Raw genomic sequence first — 14187 nt, 5'->3', positions numbered from 1 at the left:
GTGATAATTACGAACAAATTCTCAGTCTTTACATTTTCGGACCAATAACAAATATTTCGGTCTCTGTTTAGTTCTAAAAACTTTCAAGACATCCTCAAAAGTATGTCTCTACATTCTCTTCAGTAATGCAAATATCTTATTAACTAACATGCATCAACAGTCTAACTTTTTCTGACAGAAAAAGCCGCTCTGAAGCTAAAACGTCTACATCTGAACACTTCCTCTGTGCCTTGGTAGAGTGATCTGCTCAATTTCATCATCAGAGTCTTCCTCTACTAGTCGCTGGCGTGAAGATGATGACTTAAGGGGAACCGAGTCGAATCCGTCAGATGTTCTCTGGAAACATATTGATGGCAACATGAAGCAAGGTAAGTCAGCTCAAGTAGCTCAATGTGAACGGGAATGAGGGGGTTACTGACCTCGCGTGAGAAAGACTTAATTTTGGTGAAAAAGGATTTCTTGGTGAGGTCCATGAGGTCGTCCTCTGCATCCTCTCCCTCCATTATTGCACAGCTGTCTGCGGTGGGCAGCTCGCACTCCCTACCCCCAGAGGTCATCATCAGCCTGGAGTATTTATACTGCAGCCTGCAGATAGGAGACAACAGGAACAGCACCTTGTTCTCTGTTTTGTCTTTGATGTATTTAACGGTTTGGATGTGCCAGCTGTTCAATAAACACTACAGGAAGTATAGAGTGTGATAGTCTCACTTGCGTGTCTTTTTCCAAAAATAACAGATGAGACTGATGAGCAACACAGCAGCAACGGCTCCAGTGGAAACACCAAACTTGAGCCAGAAATCCAGAGTCACGCAAGCGCTGACTTTTTGTGCAGGCAGCGGCTGTCCTCCGTAACACTGCACAGGCTGCTGCCACACATAGGTGGTTCTCTGAAACACACATACGAGCATTTAGTCCAACTTTCCTCCCTCGTCTGTCTTGAGAATTATGCTTTCTGGTGGAGAGATCTGATAAGCAGAGTGCTATCAGGCTCATATTGTTCAGTTAGCTACAGGCAGCAGGAGATTAGCATTTAGTGAAAACTAGACTTTTGATGAATGAGCTTGAGATATGGTAAGCAGTATGCTAACTGGACACACTGGAAGAGTGAGCTTAAACTGAGTGCTATCAGTCTTCTCATCTTACCTGCTGGAAATTGTAATTCACATTATGCTGAACTGACATTTAATCTCCATAAAAGATGCTTGTGCTTCACTTTAAATCACAAGGAAAAGTGCACTTTATCTCTTATCTTAATCATTGTCTAAATATTTTTTCTGTAATCCAATGCAACAAAAAATATTTTTTTCTAATTATATCTTTCCATAAAACAACATGAAATGTGGAAAGATGTGATGATGGATCTGACGCAGAGGAGGATTTTTGGCAGTATGTCTGCGGGTATGGAGCATTACCTGTATTCCCTGGATGCAAGCACTGACGATTTCTCTGTAGTGGTTTTTAGTGCAGAGTGGACACGCATGCTGGCTCTGCCACAGAAAGTGGAAAGTGCAACCATCGCATGTCCCCTCTGAACAGTTACTGTGGAGGAAAAGAAAGTAAGACAGACGGTCAGAGGCTTTAAAAACGATCTAAGGGGAGTCACTCTGTCTGCAGCTCTGAATGTGACAACTATTAGTGCAAAAAAAACGGCTGCTGTTTGTCAACAAAGCAGTCGCTAGTCGACTCTAGACAGGTCGAAGGTCGAGCTCGGTTTTTGTTTACAGCACCTTGGCAGCATGATGCGATTTTTAGCGGTCACTGTGGGATCGCATCTCATCCTGACTGTAGCTGACCGGCCTTGTTGACAAGACTGAGTTGCGTCACTGGACCTGGAAACATCAAAAGCACACGCCAAGTGAGAAATTTTAAAGTGCTCTTGATTCTCTGTTACATTTTAATTTCTAAAAGATGATCAAAGCTTCTTTTTTTTTTCAATGAATATTTACTACTGAACCATCTACATGGATCAACAAAATGAATGAATAGCTGTGAGCTCACTTACTTGTAATAGAATAGAACATCGGGCAGGCCCAATGCTGCAGGGAACATCCACTGTGGAGAAGAGATGTTACCAAGTGTCGTCTCAGTGGTTACACCTTTGGAATTGGAATACATGTGCCATTATGATATATTAGATATACAAAGTAAAGTATATTTGATACCTTGTAGCAGGCTGCATAGAGCTAAAAGACGTGAGACGTTGAATCAAGCAAGGGACTTTTTAGTCATGTAAGTATGAAACTATATGCTGGAGGGTTAAGGAATCTGCATGTAGCTATAAGTGAATATTGAAATCTTCATTTAAAAAAATTTATGAAATGTTTAAAAAGGCACAATTATGGCCCTACACTCCAGCAGAGTAAACACTCCACTGTTCAAAAATAGTAGCTGAAACACTTCTAGTAGCATCCTTAGGGTTATTAATTTATTAATTAATTAAAAAAAGACCTGTGCTAATCCTGAAAGCAAATGTCCAGAAATTGCTTTTCTGGAGCACCAATGACCTTGAACACTGAGGAGCAGGAGAAATGCAAATCCTCACAGCCAGCTTAATTATTATCTGAACACACTTTTCAATAAATGATTAACAAACTCCTGCAAGTGTCTCATTGTATTTACAGCAAAAACCAAAAACCTATTCATTCAGTTCATACCAATGAGTGAGTCACCAATAAGGAAAGGCTGTGAGGACACAAGGCTCTGACTCCTGATGTCAGAGGGAACCACAGTGGACTGACAGACATAACCTTTGACCTCTCTCCCACTCTCTGTTACGTTATCCACACAGGAAGCTGGCATTCGGCCCTGTGAGAGAAACACAGCAAGGTTAAAATGCACGTCAAACGCAGTTCTGCAAAAAAGAAACGTCACTTGGACGGTTGCCTTCTCACCTCTGTCCCACACAGGCCCAGATTAAAGCGATGGAAGTACCGCAGGCCTTTGCTGGTGAAGCGGGGGCTGCTATGGACGCTGGTGACGTTGGCCAAAGGAGAGAAATCGTAGTGCAGCAGCGCTCCTTTGCTTGTGCGCAAATCCAGTATGCAGTCACTGAGACAAGCTGTATAGGCCTGAAGGACGAGGTGAGCGTGTCAGCACACATCATACACTGAGAGAAACACCTCACGTTCTGTCTGTGGGAAAGCCAACTATTATAGCTGGCATGTATATGGCAGAGACATATGATTTCCTTTGCTACTTTAGAGCCAAGTATTTCATATTTAATACTGAAAAATCGAAATAAATTTGCACAAAACATTTTTTAAGGAATAATTTCCCAAAAAATGCCAGATCTAGCAAATATTATACAAATGAAAATTCATATATGCAAATGAACATTTAATTTCATTAAAAAAAAAGTAGAATTTTCAAGCAATTATTTCATGGTTCGGGCTTTAAAGAGTTAAGGAATCACTGTCTTTTGAGGATTTGTTTTCTTGAGTGAAATTCTTTACATATTTACAAATTAACGATAAACAAATTTTCTTTAATGGTAGTGAATAAAGAGCGTCTTGGATAGTTTACAGAAGCTCAACAGACATGAAATCACAGAATAAACAGAAAAATCACTTTCCACAATAAAAGACGTCAATGTTTTGGGTCTTGTGGATTTCAGACAGTAAAGTGATTGATTTGTTTGAGCATGTGGGATTAATTTGTGTAGTTTTATTGTGAGATATACCAAAAGAAATGGAAAAAAGAAAAGACAGCCTGTTTTATAGTTTCTTTCCTCATTCATGCCCCAAATTACTTTTTTTTTTTCTGTTTTTTTGTTTTATGTTTTTCTGTCCGTTTGCATTCTGCAATTCCACAAGGAATTGTAATACTTGTAAAGTGTGCACCTGGACACATTCATGTGCTGCTTTCGGAAAGGGTTTTTTTCTACACCTTGTTTGTCGTTGTGTTTGGCCCACACCGAATACAAGCAGCTTCCCCAACTGGCTGATCAGTCCTAATGAAGGTGTTTGGCGGGCACTTCTGACACGCTCCTGTCCCGTTGACCATGTAGTGTCCCGGTGGGCAGAGAACACAGGCAGAGCCGGCCTTAACAGACGTCAGAGCGCAGCGGCGACACTTCGTGGCCACGCCTCCGATGGCGTTGGTGATGACGATGGAGTAGATCTTTGCAGCATCTGCGCTGTAGTTCCTCTCCTGAGGGAATAGAAATACAAATGTGCCCTGCTTAACAGGAATGCAGTTTATCATTTAGCTCTATTTTATAGTCAGTATAAAACGGAGAGAAGGAACAGAGAGAACAAAGGTCATTTAGACTGAAGTGAATGCACAGCTCCAGACTGCCATCTAGAGACTCGGTACAAAGTTCTCAACAAATCAACCACAACCAACATGACACTGCAGCAGGTGGTCACAGCAAATTCCAGTTAGGATTAAAAACATGGACAGACAGTTGCAAACATATTATTTGCAGTATTTATTGCTTTGTGTTCTTGTCCTCCTGTCAAATCTCTCTGCAGGTAAATTTAAACCTTGAATATTGCTGCACTTTTAAAAGCTGACACGTTGTTTTTATGGCTGAAGGTTTTAGTGTGCGTGCAAGGGGTGCGAGCGAGAGGTTGAGAAGAAGAAAGATGGGGAGTAGAGGAAGCAGTAGTAGTAGTAGAAGAGGAGGAATAAAAGAAGATAATTAAGTACGATCCAGTTCTGAAGCATTCCCCAAACAGAAGACCGTAAAAACTCCAACATCTTAATTATACATTAATATGATGCTCTTATTTTATTCATCTAAATGTGAATAATTGAACTGATAACCATGAAGTGCATTAGTGACTTTATTGTATTCTGATTTTACTTATTCATTTACTCCACATTAAAAGGAATAACTTAAAAAGTCCAGTTGACTGAGGGAGAGATGGATGACTGAAGATAACAATGACTGTCAAACATACAGCCCGGGGACCAGAAATGGCCCCGCCAAAGAGTCCAATGCGGCCCACTGGATGGCGTTAGAATATTAAAAAAGAAAAAATAATTTTTTACGTTTCTCTGTATTTAGGTCAGTTTTACAGAAGTACAGTTTACTGACAAAGAAATCTCTCAGAGCCGAGCATAATACATGTAAACAGGTGAGTAAGAAATAAACCATAACAGTGAAGTTCCTGTTTCTACCCTTTTTTATTTTATTTCGTTTTATTTTTAAAAACAGTGGGTCCAGATTTTTTCCTGTATTAAAAAGCACATTCTCTGTAAATTAACAGTAAATTTCTGTTTTTAACTACAGTGCAAAGAGTACTTTGGTCATTTATTTTTTAAAGCATATGCCCAAAAAGCCATGCTGGGGTTATCAGGCAGTGCTGTAGTTTCACTGGTCCACCCAACTCAAGATGAAATTACCCACTGTGTGGATCTCAATATAAAATGAGTTTGACACCCCTGGTCTAAATAGGGAGTCTGGAAAAAATTTACTTTTGAAGCTGAAATATGAATTTGCTAAGAAGGAAATAAATCAACCTGAGTAGGTGGGATGCGTGTCTGTATCTCACCGTGCCATCTGTTCGCTTAAACGTCCAGGTGAAGCTGATGGTGCTGTTGCTCTGGATCAAGTAGGAGTATGACTGCTTGTGGTTTCTGCCATTCCAACGCTCCACCACATCGTTGTTCCACTGATTGTATCCCTACAGAAACAAAAGCACATTCATTCATTTATTCATGTGCACATTATACATCCTGAAGGAGTCATGCTACAAAAATGTTGGGACACCATCCTCACCGCCAGGAAGTAAAGTTTACAGTCAGCTGTACAAATGGTCTCAAAGACGAAGGTGATGCGAGATAGCTCACTCCTCTCAGCGTCTTTGACCATGGACTGAGGCAACCTGTGAAAACCAGCGGCGTTTTATTAGACGTCTTTAACAACTCAAGCTCAAATTTGAAGAGAAACTTTTATGTTTAGTTCTTGTTTGACTTCACCTGTATCCAGGGACACTGAGCGTGAGCATTAAATAGTCTGTGTCCTGATCCCCGGGGGTGGTGTAGATATACTCTCCAGCCACCTCCCACGCTGCCATTACAAAAGATAAAAGCTGTAAGATACATTTTATCCCAACAGCAACGTACACATGCAAACATACTGTGGATCATTTTTGAAACCAAAGCAAACTAGTTTAATTTTTAAATGAATTCCTCTAATCTACTTACAACTAAGGATCTATTACACAATTCACTTCAACCATTACATATGCTTCTGAAGCTGATGTGCAGGTTTAATTCTTGGCCTTGGAAAGTTTGCAAACTAGCAAATTATTATCTGTGCCTCAGGCTGTTTAATCACTTTGCTATCTTTCTACTTTGAGAAGTTCCTCACCACAAGTTAATGAATATGTCTATTCACCCATAGTAAGAGATCATCAGTACATCATGAAAAGGTCAGCCATTTGTCACAGGGTTAAATCACAGAAACAGACAACTATTCACACATCTTTAGACTACAGGAGCGAACCAGAATACTGAACTAAGCCAATGCAGACAGGAGGACAACATGCGCACTCTACACAGAAAGGCCTCAGACTGGATTCAAACCCCATTCTTGCTGTGTTAACCAATGCACCACCATGCCACCTACACCTCATTCTCTAATATTAAGGTTCTCACCAGTACGCCGGTTAGAGTCACTGAACACTTGATTGTAGACGGTGCTCTTCATGTTGGCTGGCATCTTGTTCCACCATTTGTACTCAAAGCCCACCACCGGTTCTGTGCCAGCAGGGCACTCGGTGCAAACTGAGCAATCAGTGGAAAATCACATCAGGATATTAGGTCATTAGTGTCAACAATATTAGACATACCACCTTAAATCTTATGACATTTCCTCTCATGCTGTCTAAAAATGTAACTAACTATTAACATGATTGCCTTATTTTTTTAATATCACATGATCAAGGCCAAAATAAAACTATAAGGCCGACATCAGTAAAACACAGTAAAAAGGAGCGGAGTGGCTCTAACCTGTGCCATTAGAGAAGGATCCGCTGGGACAGGGCTCACAGGTGGAGGAGTTGGAGACAAAGAAGCCCGGGTTGCATGGCGGACAGGTTTGCTTCTCCCCTGACGCGGGAAGCTTCAGTGCTCCTTCGACAGTCTCACTGCAGATCTTAGGCTCGATCCATTTGTACATGAGCTGAGTCTGAGACACACACCAATACACAAAAAGAAGAGGCAGCAGTGGCAGCGTTACAGCTCAATCAGATCATTTATGTTAAATGAAGCCTAACATTTACACCAGTGGGATTTTTAAAGAAAAACCTCTACTGAGCCAGCAGGAGCTCTACTTCCACGTATCATTACCTTTCCCTCAGAGTCACAGGGGGTGTGGGTGTAGAAGTAGTCACTGCTTGTACATGCAGGTCTCGGTTTGCAGCTCGCTGAACCGACGACTGGAAATGTTTTTGGATGAGGAAAAACGCACAGCACACATTTAAGTCCAGAGAAAAGATTAACTTGACCACTAAGCAGTAACTGCTGCATTTGCATGTGTGTGGAACGTAGCAGTTGTAAGTCTGTAAGAACGCTTTACTCCATCTGGACAGAGATAAGCAAACGGGCATACCTGCGTATTTATCTTCCTCGCATTCATGGCAAGTAGTGGCACCCTTATTGGAGTAGGTATCAGCGGGGCAGGGGGTACAACGTGCGGACCCTGGGTTTGCACTGTGGGTGCCGGGTTTACAGTGGAAACACTCTGATGTGTAGGCCACCCCTGGAGAAAACCAAAAAAAGTTAATCATTAACAGAAACAACGTGTTGGTGGGAAAAGGGAAAAGTTTAGGCCTGCTGCACTCCTATCTTACCTGATATCTGAATGTTTCTCAGCAGCACAGGTTTGACAGCACTGCCCTGCAGGGAGTATGCTATAGTTCGCCAGTACAACACATTGTTGCCCTTATTTAGTTCGACCTGTACAGAGACAGAGTGGGGCATTCATTTATTCAAAAGTTCCCCAGGGCTGGCCTTGAGTGCACTGAAGTGCTAAAACTGCTTCCTGGACAAACCGTGTATTTGCTCCAGCTGCTCTCTGAGATCCGCATCCACCGGCTGTTAGAGTCTGTCGACTGACACTGGTCATTCTGAACCTGCAGGAAGACGAGAACATTTCACCAAATACTCACACCGAAAGGTGATCTGTGTCAGCTGAAGCAGCAGTCATTTACAATCCTTACAAAGAACTCAAAGTAGATGCTGGTGTCAGGATAGAAATATTCAAAGGACAGACTTCCAGGCTGTTTCAGGTTCACGGCGTAGGACAGCGTCGCAGTGCATTCATCTGTGTTTGAGGCTATGTAGTCACCCTTTGGTGTCCAGGTTGAGCTGCAAAAACATCAGCAAGCAGCAACAGTTTAAAAAGGTTTTGAAAATTGATACAGAGGGCCTCAATCAATCAGATAAATCTTGACAGGAGGAGGGAGGGGGCTTGGTACTGTGAATACTAACTTGGAGCAATCCGTTTGGTCATTCCCCTCATTCGTTATCGCGCCGTGAGTGACAAAACCAGTCGGCAGGCTGTCCCACTCGTCAAAGGCCACGCTGGTGCCCAGAGAGTAGGTGCCCGCAGCACATTTCTGACACTGCTGTGACTGCATATCAAGATACTCCCCCTCATTACAAGAGAACGCTTAAAGGAGACAAAGCACATGCTGAGAATGGAGATGTGCACCTGACAGTGAGCGTATCTGTTGTGCAGGTTGAAGACTTGGAGAAAATGCCTGAAATAAAAGTAGGTTACTGCTTACTGCACTGAGTCCCTTTGACTGGATCTGGGAGGCCCGTGCATATGTCGGCTTTGTTGGGAACTGCAACTCTCCATCTCGACCCGAGGACGTCACACTCTGTGTACTCAAAGTGATAATCTGACTGCAGGGATGAAACACAGGTGTGAGTTTCACACAGTTGGACATAAAAGCACACAATGGATAACTTGCACAGCCGGAAGTGGGAATAATAACTGTACATAAAAAAAAAAAGCAAATGTAAATAAGGATTATTTTGCAGTTTATCTGCCCATTTTGATTCCTCACATGTTCAGCATGTAAATTCCTCACACACAGGAACACTAAACTCATTGTTGCACCCTTGTTTTAAAAAAAACAAGAATTCCAGGTTGCCTTATACTTCAGGAATCTTTTCGCCAAACCAGGACAGCCTCTTTTACAAATAAAAGCGGAGGCTAATATTTGCCCAGGAGCCCGTCTTAACTGTTATTTTAATCACGCTTATCAAGGATACTGCTGCTTCTCTGCAGCCTTAAGGGTTTACTCAGCTGAGAGGAGAGATGCTGATTCGACCGGTCCCTTTGTAAACATTTGATTTAAGTGTTCTCGAAGAACTTTGAAGACAACAAAAGCTCTCAGTCGAATGACAAACACAGTCCCACCCATAATGAGGTAAATTGGGAGGAGACAAAACATTTAAGTTAACCTCACTGAAACAAGGCATGAACACACAGCAGGCACAGAGCGTAAACTGGAGATTTGGTCACTGGTCAATAAAAGGATGTGATATTCCAAGGAAGGTCATCTGCCACGCCAATCTACACCCACACAGCTTCATGGGATTAATAGTTAACAGAAACACAGCAGCAGCTGCACTCCTCCATCCTTGTGTTTTTGAATTAGAGCTGCAACATTAGCTGTGCTAGGGTATCAAGTGAATGCAGGTCCTGGGTGGGAGGATTTGATGTAAAAATGCATCGAACTGGAGATGTGCTGTAGCTTAATTGCCCTCTTTAAACAAACACAGGGAAACCAGGGCAACGGGACATTATGACCGCTGTGCCACATGGTGAAATAAACTGGGCTGAAAACAAGAGTCACAGAGGGGAAAGGAGCACCTAGCAGGACTGCTTTCTGAAACTGAAATAAAAAGCTTAGAGGTCCATATGGTGCAAAGTGTGCTGATCAAAAGGAGTGGTTTGAGTATTATCTCAAGCTACTCCTGTTATGCAAACTGATCACAGATATGGCGGCTGTAAGAGAGCGAGCAGGCTGTGTAGTATGTGGGACCTCTAGTAAAACAAGTGTAGGAGTACTTTAAACACTTGAAGGGGAAACATATGTTCAATCTCACAAACTGCTCAAACAAACTGCTGTTTGTGCTCATTTTAGTGTTTGCTTTTAGTCTAAAGAGTGATTCAGCATTTCACTTGAACATGTGTTACATCAAACATATGTGTGTTTTCTAGACCAACCTTTCAACCTTTCATATATTTGAAAGTCTGAAGCACACAGCACATGTACCAGCAACTGTCTGCACCCCCAGAACTAGAGTGAATTATAAATACAGCTGCTTTGTCGCAGCACACGCATGAAATAAATCCCTTGGTGATTTAGAAATGACTGAAATCACAAAAACGAATAAATAAATAATATGAATCGCCTCACCTCTTTGCACATGGGCAGATCCGCGGAGGTTTGCAGAAAAAGCAGCCACAGCAGGCAGTGGCTCAGGTGTGTCAGGCCGGGCTGCATGGTCACCTGCTGTCGGTGCTGAAGTGATGGAGACGAAGGAGAAGAGGTCTGACCTGCGCCCTCAGGTGCTGGAGGCGCGGCTTCCCTCTCACACTCTGGGATGTGATTGGCTTGGTGTTTTTACTCTGAGTCCGAGTTACCTTTTAACCAGAAACGGCCCTAACCAATCTGGCGCCCTAGGCAAGATTTTAGGTGGCGCCCCCCTACATCAGCAGTGTAGTGTAATGTTGTAACAAATAATATTTCTATTAAATAAGCTTTACTTTGCATTTTAATTAACGTGGGATTATTTTTTGTATTTAGAAATAATAGTACCAACTTTTCTTTTTTTTTCAACATTTGTGGCACTGGCGTGGCGCCCCCTGATGGACGGCGCCCTTAGCATTTGCCTGTTGTGCCAAAAAGTGATTGTCTGCCAAAAACTGATTTCCAGTGTTTCTGTGTATTTTTTCTGTGTAATATCTTTACGTATGTTCGTAAATAGACTTCGGTGAACAGGGGATACAAAGGGGTTACATAAAGAATTAAAAAATTATCTGTTTTTTAAGTATCTTTACATTATAACCAATCTGGTCCTTTATCCCCACTTAAAATATTTTTACAGAACTATTGTAATATTTGCTGCCATTTCTGCTGTCCTGTTGGGCAACTTACTCTTACAAAATACATTTTTAATGTTAATGAGATTTTTTTTATTGAATAAATAAAGGTTATATAAAAGTCGCTGCCAAAAACTGATTGCGGCTTGTATCTTGTTATACGAATGTTGTTTGTGGCTCAAGATGACTTTATGTCATCCATAAGGGATGCATTTGACATATGTTTAACATATTATAGCCCAACAAGTTACTTATAGCACTTTAAATATGAGCAATCGCTTTTTGGCAAATACCGGAAATCAGTTTTTGGCAGACAATCACTTTTTGGCACAACACCGGCCCTGCTTTTAACGATCACCGTTTTCCTGTGAAAGGTTTAACCGGAAGTTTGCTGTTGCTGAGAAACCGGGTTGTAAACGTCTTGCTTTAGCTAGAGTCGTTTAAAGGCCGCAAAAAGAAAAAATCAAACAAAGTAATCTGGACCAGTGTTTGTAGATCTAAATATGTCAAACCGGGATCCTTTCCCCTCTCCGAGGGTAGAAAACGACCTCACTCTCTGCGGCTACAGGCCGCAGCAGGTGCGTTAGCTTTAATTACTATAACTTTGCTTTGTTTTTTGTTTTGTTTTTTATAAAATTAGGGTGAATTTACTTGTAAAAGGGCAACACTTTTTTTTAGGAAAGAAGTAACAAGTTATACTGTGAGTAATTTTAAGAAGTGAGCAACTACCGAGTATTTTAGCCGAGAAACTAACGATATTTCCAAATTTTGCATGATAAATATGGTTTAAAAAGAAGAAAGAAAGTAATTACATATTATTAAGTGTACATGATGTTTTTGATTTCACAAAAACTATACTGAAATTTTACTTTACATTGGGGGAATTACACCCTTAGTTGCAGGCTGTATTACAAGGGCTTACTTTTTAATAAGAATACCATCTGGGCCTTATAAATATAAGTATAAATGTATACATAAATATTCTAACACATTATATTTTTGTTCTTTACTTCCAGTGTTCTGACACCTGTAAGTTTCCTATTTTCTTAGTCTAAAGGACTCTGTTCCACAAAGCTTTTTGGTCTGTTTTGAAAAACTGGGATGCTACAACTAGTGTTTTCTTTTGGACCTAATTGTTTTCATGAGAAGGTCACATTTACTCCTCAAATCTCTGTTTACATCTCACACATAGATTTTTTAGTACTAACATAAAATATTTAATTTCAACATCAGAATTGTAGTATCTATTTATCTATTTTTTGTTAACTGAAATGAACAGAAGTACAGAGCCAGAGGAGCAAATAAATATCCTGTTGTCTGGATTGGAGCAGATTATTTGGCTCCTTTGTTACTTTTATTGTCATTTTAAAATATTAATGACATGTTTTGGTTTTTTTTAACTTACCGGGGAACACGGTGGCACGGAGTGACTCACACAGTCCTAGTATTCCCTTGCTGAAATTATGTATAACCACTGCTTAACAGTGTGATAAATAATTAAGGACTGAAAAGTAGATTTGGACACGGGTACCTAATCCATATAATGTCACTTGATATGTAGGTAACTGATAAATGAAGTAAATTAAATCTAGGTATGCAGTATTTAAAAATACACAGTAAAACATTTCAAAGCATGTTACCTAGTGCACTTAGTTATTGTTATCTAATGAAGTTATTAAAAAATTGAACTTAAACAAATAAGAATTATAAAAACCATTTGTAAGATTTCATTCTACGTGGATGTCGTTCTATACTTAAAACTGTAAATAAGTTTGAAATTTGGAATCTATGCATATTGTTTCTTTGGAAATTTGGAATTAGTCTTATTTCTTATCCTGCAGAAAAAAACATACAATAAACCAACTCACATCGCCCAGACTGAGGAACCTTGGAGTCGCCTCCACGACACAGCCACTGTGTCCAGCACCCAGCGGAGTATTTTGAACTGTACACAGGTACAGTATGTCGTCAGCATTCACTTATGAAACCACAGAAAGGCTGAAGTATCTCTACTTTGAACGACTGATCTGTACTCAACCACAGACTCCAAACGACAGCCTTGACCTTCAGCTAAACGCGGTCTACGATCACCACAAGAACTGCTTCTGGAGCAAGAACCAGATTTTGTACCAGAAGGAGACTGTCTCTGAAGACCACAGGCGGGTGTTTGTGATGTTTTGGCAGTGGTGCATCAGGTAGTTCAACTGTGTTAAGATTATTTGTGTGTACTTTTACAGGAAAGAGGCAAACTTAGAGATGGAGGAAGCAGAAAATGGAATCACAGTGTGGGTCGACAAACAGAGGCGCTCTATTCGCATCAGCTGACACACAGGTAAAGCTTGATTAAATCAATCACAATGAACTGCAAATGTTTCATCAGCTCAGGGAAACCTAATACTTCTAAAACTGCAACTCCAACCCTAATCCACTGACCCTGGGAGGAGTGTGTCTTTGTCTGGAGTCAGGTGTGTCCAAATACAAACACAATGCACTTATCTTTGCTTCACAGGCGTCTTCAGACAGGGGCTGCTCTACAAAGCACAAGAACTTCAGCTCCGCATGAAGCTTCAAGAGCTAACATCTCTAACAACTGCTGACCTCGGCCCTGAAAATAAACGAGTTCTTTCAATGCTTCTTTATTCTGTTTGTGTTTTTCATTAAAGTGAGCATTAAAGACCAGTGTAGAAGAGAAACAGCAGTACATTTTATTCAAATATATAAACACGAGCCAACTGTTAAAGACACATATGACACAAGATATTGGCTGCATAAATAAGAAAATGTGCAAATGATGAAAACTAATGACAGATATTATGTGTGAACACTTTTCTCTTAATCTGATTTATAGATGCCAAATACAATTAAAACAAAAACAAAAAACTGCAAAAATGGCAGATTAAGGATTCTGAACATTAAGTGAAAAAATACACCCAATAATTCTTTTTAAAAGAGTTTCAAGGAGCACAGGTCATTCCAGGGGGCTCATGCCCTGGCTTTTCTTTCAAGACACCGTCTGACGAAAGCCCTCTCGTCCCACTGGTTGGGGGAGAGCATGTGGGGGCCGTTATGGATGCAAAGGATGGTCATCTCCTCGGCGTACGTAAGATTCTGCA

The 14187-nt window shown here is 40.9% G+C and overlaps 2 protein-coding genes across 2 annotated transcripts; one reads left to right on the top strand and one right to left on the bottom strand.

The window, feature by feature from the left end:
- Positions 1-6: 6 nt before the first annotated feature.
- On the bottom strand, positions 7-10573 carry elapor1 (endosome-lysosome associated apoptosis and autophagy regulator 1). Its single transcript, XM_005732667.1, has 22 exons — positions 10389-10573; positions 8742-8862; positions 8443-8623; positions 8172-8319; positions 8004-8084; positions 7803-7908; positions 7562-7711; positions 7300-7388; positions 6961-7138; positions 6607-6735; positions 5926-6016; positions 5726-5831; positions 5499-5630; positions 3886-4149; positions 2892-3068; positions 2655-2805; positions 2003-2096; positions 1728-1829; positions 1413-1539; positions 709-887; positions 420-585; positions 7-336 (listed from the first exon to the last, which is right to left on the bottom strand). The coding sequence occupies exons 1-22, from the start codon at positions 10473-10475 to the stop codon at positions 205-207; spliced, it is 2991 nt and encodes a 996-aa protein (XP_005732724.1). The 5' UTR covers positions 10476-10573; the 3' UTR covers positions 7-204.
- An 852-nt stretch (positions 10574-11425) lies between these two features.
- cfap276 (cilia and flagella associated protein 276) lies at positions 11426-13713 on the top strand. Its single transcript, XM_005732666.1, has 5 exons — positions 11426-11652; positions 12916-13029; positions 13118-13233; positions 13312-13406; positions 13584-13713. Exons 1-4 carry the CDS (start codon positions 11578-11580, stop codon positions 13397-13399), a joined length of 393 nt encoding a protein of 130 aa, XP_005732723.1. The 5' UTR covers positions 11426-11577; the 3' UTR covers positions 13400-13406; positions 13584-13713.
- Positions 13714-14187: the final 474 nt, after the last annotated feature.

This window comes from Pundamilia nyererei, unplaced genomic scaffold (genome assembly GCF_000239375.1).
Source record: "Pundamilia nyererei isolate P.nyererei 1_Seehausen unplaced genomic scaffold, PunNye1.0 scaffold00047, whole genome shotgun sequence".
NCBI lineage: Eukaryota > Metazoa > Chordata > Actinopteri > Cichliformes > Cichlidae > Pundamilia > Pundamilia nyererei.
Note: the sequence above shows the minus strand (reverse complement) of the source record. Positions and strands in the feature narration are given on the sequence as shown.